A 19,836-nucleotide genomic window follows, 5' to 3' on the forward strand; every position below is an offset into this window, starting at 1 on the left:
AGCATAGGTTAAACAAAGAATTACCAAAAAAAAATAGGGCATTGGAATAGGCATTAAAAAGCCAACCTCAACATTTCAAGTATATTCGGCCAGCTGTAATGAAGTGTTTCTCCATATCTCTGGAAGATTTTTTAAAATAATATCACTTGAAGAAATTAAGAATAAGGAAATAAAAATGAAAACAAAAATGACCAGTAAGCAATAGCAGTACCTCTAAGACATGCAAAAGAATTTTCAAAGATCCAAGACGAACATCGACACTTTGGGTAGAAAAATAAAGAGCTTTTAAAGGAGATATGACAGAACATTCAAGAGACATCAACTTATCGAGATCGGCTTCCTTCTGCATACCATTGGGGCACATTATAAATCCTGCTATAAGTAAAATATCGGTTTCTGGTTATAAAAAGGGTAGAAGATCTCACTTCCTGAGATGTTTGAAGAGGCTTGAATTGTTTGTAGTTTTGGAATTGATCGGAACCTAATACTGCAGAAATAGATTGATCAAGCGCATCAAGTGCCATATTTTTCAAATGTGGATTAGGATTATCAGCAAGCTGCAAAATCAGATGAGAATATCAGGAGGGATGAAAATGAAACTAGCATTGCTGCATCAAAGAAATAAAAAGGTAGAGAAGGAAACCTCAAGAAAATGACTAACAACTTGATCCCAAAATGGCTCAACCCCTACAGTAAAAAAAGATGACATAGGTGATGAAAAGTGATAATATCAAACAAAACCTAAGTAGGTATATATCCTAAATATTACAGGTGATGAAAAGTGAAGGACAAAACATCCAGCACACATGTACATTCACTATTATGTTCATAGTAATTGAAACTACATACTGTGAACATTATTCACAAGGATGGATATCATTCTCTCCACTGAAAAGCTGATACTTCCAAGTTTTTGAGTTGTTGTTGGTCCCAAACCACTTGAAGTTCCCAGCATGCTTTGATGTGAAAGTTGACATAATGCAGAGAGGAGGGATTTCACGGCCGATATATTCATCAAGGCAGAGCTCTCAAAGAGCTTTCAAGCAAAAACAATACAAAGTTAGATCAATTGGTCTGTAAATTCTGAAAAGAAAAAAGCAAAAAAAGTAATATGAATGCTTATAGTCGGTAATTAAAATCATATTTGTTTTCTCAATTTTTAACGTGAAAAGGAATTCAAGAAAAAGAGAGTTCTAACAACATTTTGTTAGGAACATGTAAGATAACAAGCCTGGCACATGAATAATATTATGGAATAATTTTTCTTGTATTCATATTCATCCTAAGTTGTGTGTGGTGATTAAATTTATATCTCATGCCCGGCCACCAAACAAAACAAAATTTATTCATTCACCTGAGAGTTCAAAGAAGAAAGTATATTGAAGTCACTGTATTGAGCTGATAACTCCTTTGCAAACTTTGTGACAGGGGTAGAAACCTCCTGCAGATTTCATTATCATGTACTCTGTAAGCTTTTATAGAACACACCGAAAAGAAATTCAACAAAACCATGTTGCATATGAAACTTAATTTGACAAACTTTTTTACAATATCATTTTAGAAGTAAACAGAATAGAGTACAGCATGAGAGGATATGATTAAGATATCCTCCTGAGAAGAGGCGCAAGAAATGAAACTTGGAAAACTCAAAGAGTCAAAAACAGTAAAGCTCTCCAATCCTCAAAAGCATGATCAACAAGGAAGGAGAATCACTTAAAGAAACATTTATCAAGCACCAAAAAAGGACAATCATGTCTTTGTTAAATATGCTTGGGTCTCAACCCCAAAAGCTAGCAATGTGGGATTCAAGCATATTTAACATGGTATCAAAGCCCGGGAACCTAAGCAATGTGGGACTTCAAACAAACTTCAACTACACAACTATCGAACTCAACAGTCTTAAAACAGAGCTGTTTGTAAGAAAGACTTCTTTCTAGATGTTCCATAGAACAACATAAACAGTATATTAATAGAGCCATTCCATCAGCTATGGTACAAACCCCTCAAATTTAGCTTAGGAAACTGATCCAAATGGATTGAGCTATAAAGAAATGTAAAATGGAAAGCACCCATTAAATGGCTTAAGTCACATGATACACAGCCAAGAGAAAAAGATAGCTTTACATGTTTGATGTTTCTTGTTCAGCAGCGATCAAAAGGAAATGCCTGTAACCAGGAAAGCTTGATCTATAACGAGAAGGACCAAGAATGGCTTTGCTCTTAACATCTCCAACAACAATAATTACATTGGAACTCAAAACTTAACTCTATATTCTACTTTTACTGCTTTCTCTTTTAGCAATTTAAATCAAACAACTAGACCATTTATTCATTTACATGGCCATAGCTTGACCCTTTATAATAGTGAACACATGTTATAACCATCAAGAAAAAAGGTTATTGCTTCAATATTGCTAATCCATGACATTAGCATAACTTGTTTGGCAATTGAAGCTCGCTTTACTGAGAAGTTAAAGAACAGACAAAATACCTGAGTAGTAGCATGTGGGGAATGAATTGCTCGATCTAAAGCTGCTAAAGTTTCCAAGACCTGCAGGTGTTCATCATGATCATTCATTAGGCAAAAAAAATAAACTAAATCTACTGACAGAAAGCAGGAGAAAAATACAACGACATACCAAAACCCAGGATGGACCCAAAACATTATGCAATCGATGAGCAATGTTGAAGAGAGTTCTCAGGGCCTACAGTTAACGAAATCCGCCAGGGAGAAACATGAGTAATTGCAATGACACAATCAAATATACATATCCACTAAGAAAAATTATTTGGATAAAATTCTTTACAGTCAAGGAAAAAAGTACACATTGCCATACATATAGCCAAAAAGACCACCTGTACATTCTTGGGCGTAAGCACAATGCTTTCCCTCTGGTCAACTGCTATTTCTGACCGTTTTGATACAGGAGACGGCAAAGCACTGCTAATATCTCAAGTTATAGCCAAAATCTCAGTACTGTCAGCTAGAATTCTTCAAAGACAGCCAAATAAATGATACACCCTCCATTTTTTATTATAAGTCGCTTTGGGAAAAAAAATTGTACCACATTATAAGTCGTTTTACAATATCAATATCTCATTAATGACACTTTACCTATTATATCCGCAAGCATTTATTACTCTCTCTTCTTTCAATTATTTAAATTTATCATTCCAATACCATTCATGAAGAACAATTTTGTAAAATCATTCATAATTTCTCTTTTTCATACAATAATAATTACATTTCTTAATATGTGTAAAAATGGAAAAACGACTTATAATAAAGAACAGAGGTAGTAAACAGAAAGAAGTAAGTCGGCATTTAACATCATACCTCCTTTTTTCAGTTTCAACAGGAAAATTGATGGTGAATTTGCAAAGGGATGCAAGAAACGAGTTTAAAGGTTCTACAGTCCGAAGAATCCCACAAGCCTGTGAAATCATATAATGCATATATCGTTTTTAAAAGCTCCAGGTTGATTTTAGATAAGTTAAAATGGAGATACCTGAGTGAATGCTTGATATCCCTTCAATATTTCCAATACAATGGCCTCTCCCTGTGACCTTTAAATTAACCACAAGTCAAATGTCAAGAAAATATTGAAACCATAAAAAATAACATAGGAATAAGATACGTCAAAACCAGCAGAGTAAAAAATAATTCTTAGATAACATTTTAAAGGATGAATTTCTCGAAATCCGGCAAACTGTTAAATATAATCCACCAGCTTGTCCATACTCAATTTTCAGATGAATAAGATTCAGTTTGCCCTATATTTGTATGCTTCAGTACTAAACTTTATTAAAAATAAAAACAATTATATGCAAAAAAAATAAGAAAATCAGATGCAACACCTACATGACATGACAATCACTAAATAAAAAAGGTTGAGATGGAGTAAAATCCAGTCTTTAATATGGTATTAAACAGTGTAAGATCATTCCACCAATATAAATTTTTATTATTTATACAAAAAATGCATGTTTAAAAACAAACCTTGATAGAATAAGGGATAATGCATCAAGTATTGTCAACCAGAGCGAGTCAACCATTGAGAGACAGAGAACTGTAGTTTTACCAGTCCATTTAACAGGTGGATCATTATCACATCTAGGGGACTCAAGCTGAATTGAAGTAGAGAAAACAGGCCATTAAGCAACATAACCAAAAATAAGTATAAAATGAAGACAATATAAATTTACCTCTCCAACATCTATAGCCTCATCTGTTAAAGTTGCAACAGTGAAAACAACTCCTAGGAGTCCTTCAACTGCCAAAGTTATGGCATGTGCTTCACTGGCAACTAAGACTGCAGAATTGGATGCATCATTATCTAGACTCCATTCAATGCCTACAGAAGGAATATCATATATTTTGTTATTGTAGATCATTTACATATCTCAATGTCAAATGGTACTGCTAAAATTAAACAAGCCCCAGGCTCAAAAAAATTAAGGCATGAAGAAGAAGACTTGTAACTTTTATGAGTATTTATTAGTCTGAGGGTAGAATTGTGTGTTATAGTAGTCAGCCACATCAAATATATCATGCCATACAGATTAATATTTTTTTAAAAGTGAATTGCAAGACCATTCTAATTTAAATTAAGGAACATTTTCTAGCTGGCAAAATATAGCCTGATATACAACAATATCAATTTCTTTCTTGTCACCCATTTCATTTTGGTTAAGAATTTATATCAAATTTGACAGAGGAAAAGCCGTATAAATTTAAGAATTTGTAGAGATGTTAAAAAATTAAATAGATCATGGTTAGGGGAGATTGATCATAAGTAACCAAAGAGTTCGAACAAATTTATTAATAACAAAGAACCTGTAACATGAAGCTTCAGATTCATCTGATAACCAAGCACAAACATAGATGTGAACAATGATTCCATTTATGGCCATATGCCAAACAGGTTAATGGGAATAATCATTTCAGTCCATTCCCATAGGGGATTTGAGATGAGTCTTGGTAATTTAGTGTAAAAAAAATTTTGCAATGCCAACTCAATGGATTTGGTATTTTCCTTTTGAAAATTACAATCTTCGGCACCGGCAAATCCATAGTTTATATGATGAGAGGCTATCACTGTTATTCAAGCCTCTCATTTAGTCCTTGGAAATTTATCGCTTTAGGTTAATCAATCTTCAAATTTTTTGTTTTCCCTTAAGCTTTTGTTTTCGTTTAGCTGTGCTTTTCCATACTTGTATCGTCTTTCTTCTAAACATTAGTCTCTTATACTGATTTTTATAGCGACTTCATTCATGGAAGTTCAAATGACAGTCAAAATCTGAATCAGAGTCCCTTTCATGCATTCTTGAGACCAAGACTCTATTCATTTATCTTGTTTTAAAAAGGTAAAACAAAATTAGCAAGGGAGTAGGAATACTTTTCTTCATGATAGAAAATCGAAGTCTTCCTCTAATCTAAGGTCAAGTCTTATTATTTGGAGTGAGGTACTTTAAAATAGAACTAATATTAATAGTTTGTTCCTATATAGCAATCTGTATTTGGTGTTCCCGGTAAATGTTAGAATTTCAACCTTCATTGTGGTTCACCCCTGGTCGCCTAGATTGCGGCATTTGGCTTGCCTTCATTGCAGCCTCCAACACCTTCATTGTGTTGGGTTTGAAGAGGTGGATTTAGTCCCACATTGCTTTGAGATATGGTATGCATTGTGTTATAAAGCTTGGCAATCCTCATCTTACAAGCAGATTTTGTAGGGATGAGTTAAATTCAACCCACATTCTAGGATGGTATCAGAGCCTATCCCCTATCCTAGATCACTTTTTGTACTTCCCGCATTGTCCATGCTTCGGCCTCATTGAGGCTCGAGCGTGAGGGGTGTGTTGGAATTTCCTCCTTCATTGCGGTTTGCCCCTAGTCGCCTAAATTGCAGCATTTGGGTTGCCTTCATTGCAGCCTTCAACACCTTCATTGTATTGAGTTTGAAGGGATGGATTTAGTCTCACATTTCTTAGAGATATGATTTGTGTTGTGTTTATAAGTGGGGGTTATCCTTACTTTACAAGCCGATTTGGTAGAGATGAACCAATTTGACAGATACATTGAGAGACTGAGAAACATTGTTATATTGATCTTTTTTTCATGTATTCTTTTGTTTTGGAGGATTCAGTATCCTACTAACTGTAATTCTCTTTTCATCTCAATACAATTTTTCTTTTATAGAAAGCTCCCATTTGTACAAAAATCATACTACCTGTCCAGCAAACTATAGACTGGCCAGATCAGAGCTATAAATCATTATGCATGTGTTTGGGTACAGGTTTGGACATCAAATATTGTATCCCAATGCAAGTTGAACAGGATAATTAGACTAGTTCTTGAAAGAAAGAAAAAAGAGAATACGGAAATGGAGTAAAATGTGTGATTTTGAAAAACCAAACAACAAATGATAGAAAGAACAGAATACATTCAATGTCAGAAAAAAAAATTATCAGCTAGATATGTTAAAGATGTAAGAAATGATAACACGACATAAAATAACACCTAAGCAAAAAAATAATCTAGAGTTGGCCTAATAAGTGATTCTGAAAACAGGAAATGGTATCAGTAAAGTATCATCCAATTATAAATATACGGAAAAAAAAAACACCACAACTGGATTACCATCAGACTTCCCACTCAGCTTAATTTGAACCTCTGGATAAATAAAGTAAGTTAAACAAATATTTGACTTCGCAAAAGAGACAAGTCTCAACAGTATAGTTCCATCAAAATATGAAAATTAATACCTTTAGCTTTGCTACTAAACATTCCTGCAACAGCTGCCAGGCTCTCCTCAATTGATTCTTGGGCCTACAAAATGCATAGAAAAAAAATTCTAACCAAAAACTTTATCTTAAAATATAGACAGAGTACAGAAACCCCGACTCATGCCCCCAAGTCTATGCATGGTATGTTAGGGTTGGTAGACAAGATGCATAATATGAGTTAAAGTCAGCTAAAGAGAGTAGGCAGTGTTCAAAGCAATCAACCAGAGATATGCAATTCAATTTTCCTTTGTACAATGACCAAAATACATTGAAAAACGATTATATTTGTATGCTTTCAAATCATACCTGTACGTTTGAAACAACCCTAGCAAGAGCTTTGACCATTCCTTCCACAACATTTGTATTCTTGGGGTTCCTACAATGCCAATGGACAGCAGCAACATTGGATGATAATAACATATTGTGAATCATATCTAATGACAAACCATTTAACCCAAAGTCCTTCTAAATGGTTTGGCCTAAGTTTATATCACATAACAAGTATGAAAGGGAAAAAAGTAGCTAGGATGTCTAATCTCTACGTGTATCATAAATGTTAGCTTCTTCAAAACATGCATGGATACACCAAAACAAAACCATGTATATAATCCTATAGCCCATAACAAGTATTGGGGGCAATGAGGCACCCTTAAAGACCCCAAGCATTCAGCTAAAGCAACATGAACCAAAGAATTGCATGCTTGTTGAAATAAAGACTTACAAGAGGAAATCCACCCCTTCAAACCCTACACAATGAAGATGTTGGAGGCTGCAATGAAGGCAAGTCAAATGCCGCAATTTAAACGACTAGAGGCGGACCGCAATGAAGGCGGAAATTCCAACACACACCCTAAATTAGGCCGGAGCGTGGATGATGAGGGAAACCCAACAAGTGATGTAGGATAGACTTTGATACCATTTTAAAATGTGTTGGTTGGGCCTAACTCATCTCAACAAAACTGTCTTGTAAGGTGAGGATTGCCCCCACTTATAAACACAAATCATATCTCTAAGCAATGTGTGACTAAAGTCACCCCTTCAAACCCAACACAATGAAGGTGTTGGAGGCTACAATGAAGGCAGGCCAAATGCCGCAGTTTAGGCAACTAGGGGCGGAGAACTGTAATGAAGGTGGAAATCCCAACAAATCTAAACCTTTAAAACTTCAATAACGAGTCAAAAAGCAATACATTAACTAGGAAAGTTTCACACGATATACATAATTGGAAAATTTCACACAACGCGCATAATTGGAAAGTTTCACATGACATGCATAATTGTAGGGCAGAACATTATAATTTTACAGCATATCAAATAGACCAAGGCCATCTAGCATTGTGCACTACATAATTGAGTTTATTGCATACATACACATATATATTAACTTACATATCAAAATTTTGGAAAAGAATCCGCAATGTTCGAGCCTCAACACAAAATCCCTACAAACCACCGTTTTTGGATGTTAGATTAATAAAGACTTACAGAGCAAATCAACAACTCTTACAAAAGTAAAAAAAATATAATACAACACATCTACATTACCCTCAAAATCTCAAGAACAAGAATGCGATGCCATAATGGCAAATCAAGAAAAGTAGCCTTTAGTAACATACTGAGAAAAACCTGCACGTAATTCAGAAAAAAAAAATAGCAAATGTTGATTCTGTGAGATGCTATTTAGAAATACATGTTAGGAACCGAAGAATTCTAAGCTTCAAGATTAGAGGAATTGGTAAAATAAACGCAAATGAATAAAGATAAAGCTTGCAAAAAACTGAAAAATTTCTTAATTGTGTAGTGAGATTGAAAGAGAGAATACAAAAGATAGACAATGAAAAAAATAACCTTGCAATCAAGGCTACGACAAAGGAGCACTCTGCTTTCACTATACCTTTCTCTAACCACAATTTAATTATTAAAAGCTATATTTCATCATCTACCAATTTAAGGCTATTTAAAGACTTTATAAAAATAACCAACATAACAACTTTTAACAACCACCTAACTAACTTATCAACTAACTAACTCAACTATTCTAATCATCCAATATTCTATATCCTGACAATGTCAAAGGGGATTGTTGATAGAGGTCAACAAAACAAAAGCTCTATCATAGGCAAACAACAAAAATTACACCTCAGCTGAGAAATGACTTTATACATTCTGAGAAGTCATAGAACATTGCATCGCACAATTGCCAACCCCTCCCCTCACACCAAATCAAAAGAAGATATTTGCATCGACCATTTCTGTAAACTAATTGGTGAACCATAGATGGGAAAGGAGATATAAACTTGCCTCACATTCTGTGATGAGGGAAGAACTATAAAGCCTTATAATATGAGCAACTGAGCGCAAGACCAAACGACGAAAGCTAGGCTCCCCAGCTTCTCCTTCAATCTGATTGACATTAAAAAATATATATATATTAACAGTTTCCTTTTTACACCTAAAAACATGGATAAGGAACCTCAATGGTGATATATAGTCATATCATACTACATGGTTCAGGGTACCTCAGCATTAGTACGAAGTGAAGTCATAAGAATTGAACATATCTGCCGTCGTAAAGCCTGCCAAATATATTAAAATAAATAAACATAAGAAATGCTGGTGCCTGGTATGACTAAAAGACCAGCAACAAGACTTTGAATCACAATAAACATATTCACCTGTTCATAGGGTAACAAGGTTCTGAAAACAGACACATAATTGGACAAAATGAACCTGTAAAACACTTTCAGAATATTATCATGAAGGTTGAAGAGCAGCGCAGAATCTTCCAGGATAATATATTGTTTAAATGGAAAAGTTAAATAGAATTTGCCACACTGGTGAAGCCATTTCAAAAGAATTATGGTGATCCGATTTGTAAAACAAATATGTTTGTGGCTTGAAACGTGAATTAAGTAGAAACAAATGAATATATAATGTAAAATAATTAGACTTTCAAAAGCCAAAAGCTAAAGAACACAATCAGCCTCACTTTTTGGTAGCTTAATAAGAACATAAGTTGCAGGAGAAAAATGAATATCCGCGTGAGACTTGCAATAAACCATTATGAAGGGGGAAACTTGGAAAGCAATCCCAGTGCAAAAAGCTCAAAAGTCATTACGGTATAATAAGAAATACTCAACAGACAAACCAATAATTAAAATATTTATTTGAATTTACAAATACATATGATGTTTGGAATGCAATTTTAGCAAAAGGTGTGGCATTTCTAGCTTAGAGATCGTATCATATCGCAAGTTACAAGATTTAAATATCTAGGAGCTATAGTACAAACCGAGGAGAAATAGAATAAGATGCAAACCGCCAAATTCAAGTTGGGTGGTTGAAGTGGAAGAGCCTTGTGTGTTTATGTGATACGAAAGTATCGCTCAAACTGAAGGAAAAATTTCATCGGACAGATATAATACCGGCAATGTTGTATAGGATAGAGTGCTACGCAATAAGAAACCAACACGAGAATAAATTAAACGTAGTACAGATGAGGATGTTGCGTTGGAAGTGTAGTAAGACAAGATGAGATGGGATTAGAAATAACCAACATTAGGGAGAGAGTTGTGGTAGAACCTGTCGTAAAAAAGATGGTGGACAGTCAACTTAGGTAGTTTGCACACGTAGAGAGAAAATTTGTAGATTCTTTAGTCTGGGGGCTAGATCAGATGAAGAAAAGTGAATAGTCAAATAATTAAAGACCAAGGGAAACCTAGAAAAACTATAAGATAAACTATTAAAAAGATTTTAGAGATTAATGAATTGGATAGATACATGATACATGATAAAACACCATGACGTCTTTTGATCCAAGTAGCCGATGTAGCCGACTCTGCTTAGCAGGCATAAAGTTTGGTGGGGGTTGTTATATATCCAAAAAGTAACTAATGCATTACCAATACGATGAGCATTATCTATTAAGACATATTTTAATGACAAGATCAATTAAAAAGAATAGAATATAATGTGATACCCGCGTGAATTACTTGGTCTGTGTTAAATATGAAGAAAAAAAAAGCCCTCTCTCCATACACACCAGATTGGGAGGTTAGAAAATATATCTTGAGGGGTGAAGAGTGGAGATAATTATTTCCATCTTGCAACCGATTTTGATTTCCTGTTTTGCTTTAGTGAATAAGAAAAACAAGAACTTCCATTTTTTCAACTAAAGAAGAAAGAAAGACATGATAAACAAAATAAACACTACTACTTCGAACATTTCTTGAGATTAAAAAAATACTATTACTAATCATGGAGTCACGGTTCATGCAGGTGTCAATTCATGGTTCACTCGGGTGTCATTTAAGCATAAAAAAACAAAGGAAAAGATAGTTGATCCGAGGTATCTCGGCCAAAATATCTGGTTAAAAAGTAGCTGCAAAATCGCATAAAGCAAAAATTCCAAAATATTTCTTACTCAAGAATATCAAGTGCAAATGTCCTGTGAATAATGTTTACGCGCAGCCAAATTGCCTGTAGAAAAGACAAGAAGTTAATGTCATCTAGTATGAAATGGCATTTAATGAAGTATCAACATCACTAACAGGTTCTAAACACACAGACAAGAAATTCAAACAAAATCGATATCATGCTAGGGGGAATAAAAAAGTTCCAAATAAGCACATACAGATCCACCTGCAGCAAGAGATGTCAGGTCTTCAAGCAAACGCAGCCCAAGTTTCCCAGTTTCGGTCAATGTCTCCCTCACCACAGGAGGCCCTCGACATGTAGATTCATGATCTAATGAGCTGCATGATTATTAACATGATATAACTTAAAACCGTTACATAGTCTACATGAGAAAACACTAATAAATAAGTATTAGTTTACAGCCCTTCTAGAAGTAAAAAAGATCTTGGTAGTATAGCTAATTCACGATTTTAGTCCCCCTTTTCTATTTTCGAAAATATAGTCCCCCTATTATTAAAATTTCAGACATTTTCCCACCGCTGAATTAAAAGCTTTTTTTGTTGATGGGTCAAGTTAAATAATGAACTTGCAAGTCATAGAATTACATGACATTGCATATGCGGATTAAATCTTTTTTTTTTCATATCATTAAAGTAATATTTTAAAAATATATATAACTTCAAATTTAAACAATGTAAAACCCTATAACAACAACAACCACCAAGTATATCCCACTAAGTGGGGTGGGCCACAAGGATCAAATTACGCCATAATATTTCTATCAAAGATCATGTTTCTATTCAACTCGTTAATCTCGATGTTTTTTTAATAGTTTTTCTTATAGTTTATTTGCGTCTTCATCTACCTCTAGTTGTTTGACTATTTTATATCTGATCTATTCTCCTTACTACATAATCTACAAATCTTCTCTCTACATGTCCAAAAAACCTAAGCTTATTTTACACCATCTTTTCTACAATAGGTGCACGTTCTTCAATATTGTCATATTGAATCTTATCTTGTCTACTCTTGCCACATATTCAACGCAACATTCTCATCTAAGTTACACTTAATTCATTCTTGTGTTGGTTCTTTACAACCCACCATTTTGTCTCATACAACATCGTTGGTTTTACAGTTTCCTGATAAGTACAACATCGTTCCAACCTCTCATTTAAGTTAAAACTTCGACTCTTCAAGTATGGCTATATTATCTGCAAAAAGCATACATCTCGGTGGCTACCTCTTGGATGTGCTTCGTATGTACATCTAAAACTAAAGTAAAAAGGTAAGGACTTAGGTATTGTTTGGCCCGACTTTTTATCTACTTTTCTTCTCCTTATAAGGAGATGGAGGGCCAAACACATTTTTTATGAAGCTCTTATGAAAAAAAATAGCTTTTTTTTAAAGACAAAAAATTGAGTAAAAGGAGCTTGTAAAAAAGGAGTTGAAACCAACTTTTTCGAAGCTTAAAATATGTGGCCGCGGTTCGAATCCCATTGGAAACACTTTTCTTTAAAAAAAAATGGCACTATTACAATAGACCGTAAGTTTTTCAATTTTTTCTATGGTTAATAACATCTAGAGTTATATTTTATTTATTATTTTTTTCTTCTTCTTCTGTTTACATTATCATTTTTGTAGATGTTAGTATTGTCCAACTTTTTATTCATTTTGCATATTATATCTTGTTTTATTGTATAATGATTTTCAATAATAATTATTAATTTTTTTTATACTATACACTAAATTATATATATTAATACAACAATTAATCAATATGCATTATATATATATATATATATATATATATATATATATATATATATATATATATATATATATATATATATATATATATATATATTAAAAAACAACTTTTAAATTAAAAATAATTTTAAAGTTTAAAAAATAATCATAACCAAACAACTTTAACTTTTTTTTAAAAGTTCTTATTTTTAACTTTAACTTTAAAGTAACTTTTAAGACTTAAAAAAGTTGGGCCAAACGAGCTCTTAGAGTTGAACCTTGGTGCAATCCTACTGTTAGGCAAAAATTGTCTGTCTCTCCACCTTGTGTCTTCACACTAGTCGAGTCTCCTTCATACATATCCTGGATAGCACGAATATAGGCAAGGCAACCTTACCCTATTTCTTCTTTAGGGTTTCCCAAAAATCTCTAAGCACTCTATCTACGTTTTCTCCAAATCAATGAATAATAAGTGCAAGCCTTACTGATCCATCTGATACCGCTCCATCACATGTCATAGTAAATAGATCGCTTCCATGGTCGACCTCCTAGACATAAAATCAAATTGATTATCAGTAACCTGAACCTCTTTTCTTAATCTTCGTTCAATCACTTTTTTCCATAACTTTATAGTATGACTCATAAGTTTAACTTCCCTATAATTTGCACGATTTTGTATATCCCTCTTCATTTTATAGATCACAATTAAAGTCCTTGTACATTCATCCGGCATTTGTTCTGACTTTGTAATTACGTTAGAAAGTTTGGTGAGCCACTCAATTTCTTTATCTCTAAGACTTTTTCACACTTCAATAGGTATGTTGTCTAGCCCAATTGCCTTGTTATTACTCATCATTTTCGACGCTTCTTTTACCTCATATTTTTTAATCCGACAATATTAGTGATACCCCCAAACCTCCTCTCTAATGTCTAGCTTGTTAGAGTCTAGTAAGATCTCATATCTTCATAAAATGAATTGTAAAAATGCTTCTTACATATATCTTTTGTATCCTTTTCCTTAACCAAAACTCGACTTTCTCCATCTTTAACTCACTATACTTGATCCATGTGTGTGTGACTATACTTGATTCATTGGTATGTATAACCCATCAAAAGTTTGCGTCAATGCTTCACTCGCTGCCTTCTTAGTTTTTTTCTTAACTTTCTTATAATTTTCCAAATTTTGGCATTTTTACACCTAGACTAATCTTTAAAACTAAGTTGTTAATCTCGGATAGCGGCGCGGCGCAGTCAACCCAAAAATGGGAATGGCACGGAAGCGGGGAGCGACACAAGCGCCATTTCAGTGACGCAGACACTAAAAAATATATATTTAGTGTAGATGATGTGGGATGGAGAGAAGAGAACGATGGAGCAAACAGAAGAGTTGATGATGGTGATGAGCGATGGAGAGAATAGCAGTTGCGATGGTGATGTGTGAAGGAGAAAAGTGTCGTGGTGGGAGAAAACAAAACCAAGCAACAACAAAAACAGAATTAGGGTTTTTTTTTACATTTTAAACCCAAATTTCGACCCGACCCGGCCCAGTTTGCAAAAACAGAGAAAGTGGCCGCTCCAGGCCGCCTCGAACCGCTCCAGGACCCGATTTCGCGGCCGCTCAAGCCGCTTCACCATTTCGCGCTATACCGGTACCACCGGAAGTGGCCTCGTCGGATTTGCCGCATCGCGCCGCTATAGCGGCCATTCCAGCTGCTTTTAAGAACATAGCTTTAAAATATTCTTTTTTTTACTTTAGTTTTACTTTGAACACTTGTCTTCCACCACTACGATTCTTTACTCCTAAGTCCAAAACTTCTTAATTTTCCTAACGTCTCTATTACTACTTTTCTAATTTTGTGTCATCTTTTTCCACCTATCATTTGCACTTTCTTATAATTGTTCTAATAATATCAAATTTCCAATAAATATATGCATTGTCATGTTATGCATTAACTTGTGAGTTCATTATTCAACATAACATATTAGCACAAATAATTTCACTAATTGGTGGAGAGGAAAAAAAATTGAAATTGTAATAATTGGGGGACTATATCTTGGATTTAGAAATGAGATGACCAAAATCGTGAATCAAAGAAAATAAGGGGACGAAAAAGGCAATTAAATCGAATAAAATTAAGTTACACCCACTTTAAACTGCAAAATATAATCAAAGAAGAATCTAATACACATACATGTTAGTTAGTACAAAAAGTCTGTACATTGGCAATCAATCATAACTGTCAAATTGTTAAAATTGATTGTGATGTACTGACGATGGTGAAAAAAAATTACACTAATAGCGCATGAAAATCGAACTCATAAAAGAATAGTGATATGCAATTGTATTCACAATTGAGAATACATACTCAGATATATTGATGCTTCGATTAACATCTCCAGTAATTGAATAAGTCCGAGAGAGCTGGCCTCCATAACCAAATTTGCCGGCAGGAAGAGACTCGGCCAAAACCACTTGGTCAAAAACCAATGCCACTGCTTGCCTGAAGGTAGCTGCAGCTGTACTGCAAAACAATTGCATAGAAACACAATTAGGGTACGAAAGCTAGCTGATTTAGGGTAGAAACACATTCATGATCCACTGATTTAGACTTACAACAAATCTCAACCGTCAAAAAAATTGATCAAACGGTCATATTAAGTGAAATATAAAATATATATGACCCATTTTTTTCTAAAAAATAGGCTATTTATATAACCTTTTTGATCGAGTGCTATTAACGGTTGAAATTTGGATATATATATATATATATATATATATATATATATATATATATATATATATATATATATATATATATATATATATATTGGCACCAGCCATTTTGTGTCAAACTTAGAGACTTACACCGATTATAATAATTTAGTGTAAGACACGAAATTCACCAAAGCGACCTTTGAATTCAAAATCATTATAAAGTAGGTCAAGTTTATAAAATTTCATGGAAATAAAAATTATTTGACACTTCATCGTACTACTTTATTTTGACCGACATACATTACTTAATAGATAAGTAAATGTTCCTTGTTAGATAGCACACTTACAAATATTCCCATTATTTAAAGTTTTATATACATCATCACGGAGATAATATCACATAATACATCGGTAAGATTGGTAAATTTTATTTTCTACCGGAAGTATTTAATTAGTGTAAACTCCGAGTTTATTACTTGGTGACGTTGGTGTATTTCATCCAGTCTCTATAAGAGGGCTTTTATATGGATTGAAGGAATAGATATTGGTCACATATACATGGATGCCCGAAATTGGAAGTTATTTAAAGGTCACGACTACTTAAAAAATCACATTTTATGTTTTACTATTAACTATTTATAGAACAATCTAAGGACCGTGATTTACTTTCCTTGTCACATAAGAAATCATCATTATGTATGTATGTGTATGTGTGTTGCTTACTTTCGCACGCTGTCAGAAGAACGGCTGTTTTCAAGAAGCCTGAGACAGATACCAAGAGCTTGAGACATAGTATCCTGAAACAACCAAATAAACGGTTATAAAAAGTCAGACACATATATAAAGGAGAATCGAGTCTGTCTTATTTCAAGTGAAAACATTCAAATTGAACTAAAATTGGAATGCATAATATTAAAAATCTAGCCAGCCATATCACTTCTATCAGTATTTTCACATAATGATTTGGCTGGATGTTTACATGGTTTGTCCAAACCACCGATGCCCCAAATGCCCAAATGCCGCAAGTGTATAAAAAACTTGATCTTCAAATCTAATCAACCATTTTTTATAATGTTATGGCATCAGATTTGCTCACTCCACTCAAAGAAGCACACAAGTTTGCACCAAAAGTAATGAATTGCCATTCAATATAATGCTGATATTTGATTGGATTAGGTGCAGGGTATGGGCAGCCTATAGGATGAAGATAAATGCTAAATAGTTCAGATTGAATACGGCCAACTAGCAAGTTGAGATAGAAATACAGGAAAGGCTTAATGATATGGCTTGCTTATCCAGGCTTACAAGCTGGTGCATTGGATTTGCCTGATAATTTACAAGCCAAATATCTTTGCTTTGTGAGTTTCAAGAACTTCTCTTTAAAGAGGAATTGAGCTAGATGATAAAGAATGAAATTAAAGAGATGCTAATTTTAGGTTTCTTAATAGGGAAGCAGGTAGAAGACATGCTATTAAACAAGGAATTGGAAGTGGGGGGCAAAAAAGTTGATAGAGCAATGGATAATCTAAGAACATTGACTTGGAATAGTTATATTTTCCCAGAAATATTTTCTGGAAAAGTGATCACTGTTAAGCAGCCTATGATCAATTAATTTTATGCCTAACATACTTTTGATGATTTTATTTTTTGTACTTTTCTTTTTTAAAAAATTATTAATTGATTGAATAATTAATAATTATTTACATAATGTTTAATAAAAGTCTTCCAATGTTGAACTGGTAGACAAGGAGATTAGAAAATATTTTAAATAGGATAAAATAAAAAGATAATAAAAATGAATGAACTATAATGTATATCCACCATTTTCATCACAATATTAGTTTGCTTTATGGTTAGCCTTAGTGGGTTTTTATCTTCAATTTGAAACACACTTGGTGAATTTATTGCCGAGAAGATGTCTCTAAAGTTTTATTGCATGAATGTTATGTTTTACATCCACCATCTTATTTTAGCATTTTTATATAGTTTATATTTATGGTGAACGTATGGCTACCTGCAACCCACATTCATAATCACTGTTAAAGCTTCCGAAAACTAGCAGTTATATTCAAAAAAGTTTTTTTTAGCTCGATTACACTGATTGATTCATATATAAACATATCCTAGTAGAATAAGACATGGTTGTTGTTATTGTTGTTATAATCTACTTTAGATATGTTATACAATGTTTAGATAATTACATAACTATATTGTGCATTGACTTATCCAATAATCCTAATGAGACCCATAGCTAAGCAGCTTTAATAAATTCACCAAGACATATCCTCGACAGAGTTAAATTTAGGAAAAGGTTCAATACCTCTACTGAGCAAACTATCCAACCAGAATGTCTTAACTATATCAACAACCCATATCACAATACATGGTCTTTATTTAGATTCATTACTTTTACACTGAACAATATCTATCTACAATCAGCCTATCTACTAATGTCAAGGTCCAGCTAGGATATTATAATACAGTTTACAAATGGCAAACAGTAGCACATAGTTCATATTGTTGAATCTGACCTCATTTTCAGGGTGTAAACGTGACTGAAAAATTATTGATATTGTTTGAAGAGTCTTTAGCTGAACACCCTCATCCGCCATTTCAGCATGCTGCAAGGATTAAGCAGCAGGTTATCAATGCATATAAGCCTCCTAACTTGAATAACTTAAACATCACATTCCAGATCTTGCATAAACCCGCTACTATTGAACTCAACCGTCAAATTTATAGTAGTAAACTAATTGAACTTAGCAAGTCCAAAAAATAAACATTATAACGCAACCAAAAGTAAAATCTCACTGCAAGTTCTGAAACCATAACACAATCTAACTAGTTTTAAGCTTACGTCTTTCAATGTAGATAAAATCTCTCTCAGAGCAGATGGAGAAACGGCATCATGAGAAATCAGTTTCTGCAGACAAGATAGTCCAATAATGCTAAGCTTGATTGTTCGAACCTCACACGCCATCAAAAAGATTCGTAATATGTCGTCGTTATGTGCGATTTCACTAGGACTTGATAATGTGCGAAGCTGCAAATCAGACATGTAAAGATTTTAAAATTGCCATTTTCTATCTAGAGCAAAAAATGGACAAAAGTGTTACTTTGAAAACTGCTTCTTAGTATTATTACACTTAACATGTAACATAATAAAAATAGAATGTTGCAATGAACTTCCCATCACTGAAGCTCTCCTAAATACTGATCCAAGCATCATTCAACAATTGGCAACAAAATGTTTTACTCATTTTCCAAGCAATCAAACGTCCAGCATTGACATTACTTTTAAACTAAAATCTACAATTCAATCTATGCACATGACATTGAGAATTGCAATAATCTACCAGCTAAGAAGCTGAAATTGAAATCCATAGAATTACATTTTTCTTCCTTTAAAGTAAGTTCATAAACTATCAAAATACTGCAGAGACTTCCTATTTCAAAAAAATGGAATCGCAATGCAGCAGAAATCCAAACGTTAGCTAAAACCAAATTCAATTAAAAAATTGAAGAAACTTCTGCACTGAGGAGTAACCTTGAGGATTGCGTGCTCTGCCCCGTCTTTAACAGCGGGATAGCGACGGCGAGCTTCGGCGGAGAGAGCACGGAGGTCGGATTCCAAGACCGCCATGAAAGCCATCTCGGAAGAGCGTCGATGGAGTGAGCTCTTGTCGGGGTGATCGATTGTTCGGAACTTTCACCACTTGGGGAGAGGAACGTGGTGCTGGTAGATCTTGAGTCTGCGAGAAAGGCACAGATCCGAACGCAGCAACTCACACGTGTGGGGACTTGGGTCGATGTAAGAATTGAATATTTGGGCCTAAGCAACTATTAAAGCCCGCTAACAAATGGTTCCGTTCTAACACATTTCGCAATTTCATCAGACACCCCTTCCCTAATTTTAAATTACTAAATACGAGTACATATCAAAGAAACAAGAAAAAAAATCTAATCGGGGGCGTTATAATGTTTTTTTTTTGTGTTATTTGTGTTTTGTTTAAACTTGAATTGTGATATTTTTTTATTTTATTTGGTGCAAATCAAAACAAGTGTGTCCATTACACAAAAATGAAGAGTTTTTTTTTTTTTGGTAAGATTCTTATTTTCTAACTTTGAAATGAATTTAAAAAATTATGAAAACGGTGGGTGACTTGGGG

The 19,836-nt window shown here is 33.8% G+C and overlaps 1 protein-coding gene across 2 annotated transcripts in view; it reads right to left on the reverse strand.

The window, feature by feature from the left end:
* The window catches only part of LOC131644129 (uncharacterized), a 37,153-nt gene extending 17,692 nt beyond the window's left edge, over positions 1 to 19,461 (reverse strand). The window contains exons 1-27 of one of the 2 annotated variants that reach the window (XM_058914542.1): positions 19,215 to 19,461; positions 18,525 to 18,710; positions 18,199 to 18,288; positions 16,391 to 16,464; positions 15,318 to 15,473; positions 11,420 to 11,540; positions 11,210 to 11,265; positions 9,462 to 9,516; positions 9,306 to 9,362; positions 9,088 to 9,189; positions 8,332 to 8,412; positions 8,176 to 8,228; positions 7,093 to 7,162; positions 6,766 to 6,829; positions 4,207 to 4,355; positions 4,001 to 4,128; positions 3,510 to 3,567; positions 3,338 to 3,435; positions 2,857 to 2,941; positions 2,640 to 2,705; positions 2,492 to 2,551; positions 1,355 to 1,441; positions 850 to 1,036; positions 644 to 687; positions 426 to 557; positions 212 to 343; positions 67 to 119 (exon numbers count right to left, since the gene is read on the reverse strand). In XM_058914542.1, the coding sequence (XP_058770525.1) occupies positions 67 to 119; positions 212 to 343; positions 426 to 557; positions 644 to 687; positions 850 to 1,036; positions 1,355 to 1,441; positions 2,492 to 2,551; positions 2,640 to 2,705; positions 2,857 to 2,941; positions 3,338 to 3,435; positions 3,510 to 3,567; positions 4,001 to 4,128; positions 4,207 to 4,355; positions 6,766 to 6,829; positions 7,093 to 7,162; positions 8,176 to 8,228; positions 8,332 to 8,412; positions 9,088 to 9,189; positions 9,306 to 9,362; positions 9,462 to 9,516; positions 11,210 to 11,265; positions 11,420 to 11,540; positions 15,318 to 15,473; positions 16,391 to 16,464; positions 18,199 to 18,288; positions 18,525 to 18,710; positions 19,215 to 19,319 (2,549 nt within the window). In that variant the 5' untranslated portion in view covers positions 19,320 to 19,461. Of the gene's footprint in view, positions 1 to 66; positions 120 to 211; positions 344 to 425; positions 558 to 643; positions 688 to 849; positions 1,037 to 1,354; positions 1,442 to 2,491; positions 2,552 to 2,639; positions 2,706 to 2,856; positions 2,945 to 3,337; positions 3,436 to 3,509; positions 3,568 to 4,000; positions 4,129 to 4,206; positions 4,356 to 6,765; positions 6,830 to 7,092; positions 7,163 to 8,175; positions 8,229 to 8,331; positions 8,413 to 9,087; positions 9,190 to 9,305; positions 9,363 to 9,461; positions 9,517 to 11,209; positions 11,266 to 11,419; positions 11,541 to 15,317; positions 15,474 to 16,390; positions 16,465 to 18,198; positions 18,289 to 18,524; positions 18,711 to 19,214 lie in introns of both variants that reach the window. The other variant, XM_058914541.1, reaches the window with a different exon arrangement.
* Between the last annotated feature and the right edge of the window lie 375 nt (positions 19,462 to 19,836).

Source organism: Vicia villosa, linkage group LG1 (genome assembly GCF_029867415.1).
Source record: "Vicia villosa cultivar HV-30 ecotype Madison, WI linkage group LG1, Vvil1.0, whole genome shotgun sequence".
Classification (NCBI taxonomy): domain Eukaryota; kingdom Viridiplantae; phylum Streptophyta; class Magnoliopsida; order Fabales; family Fabaceae; genus Vicia; species Vicia villosa.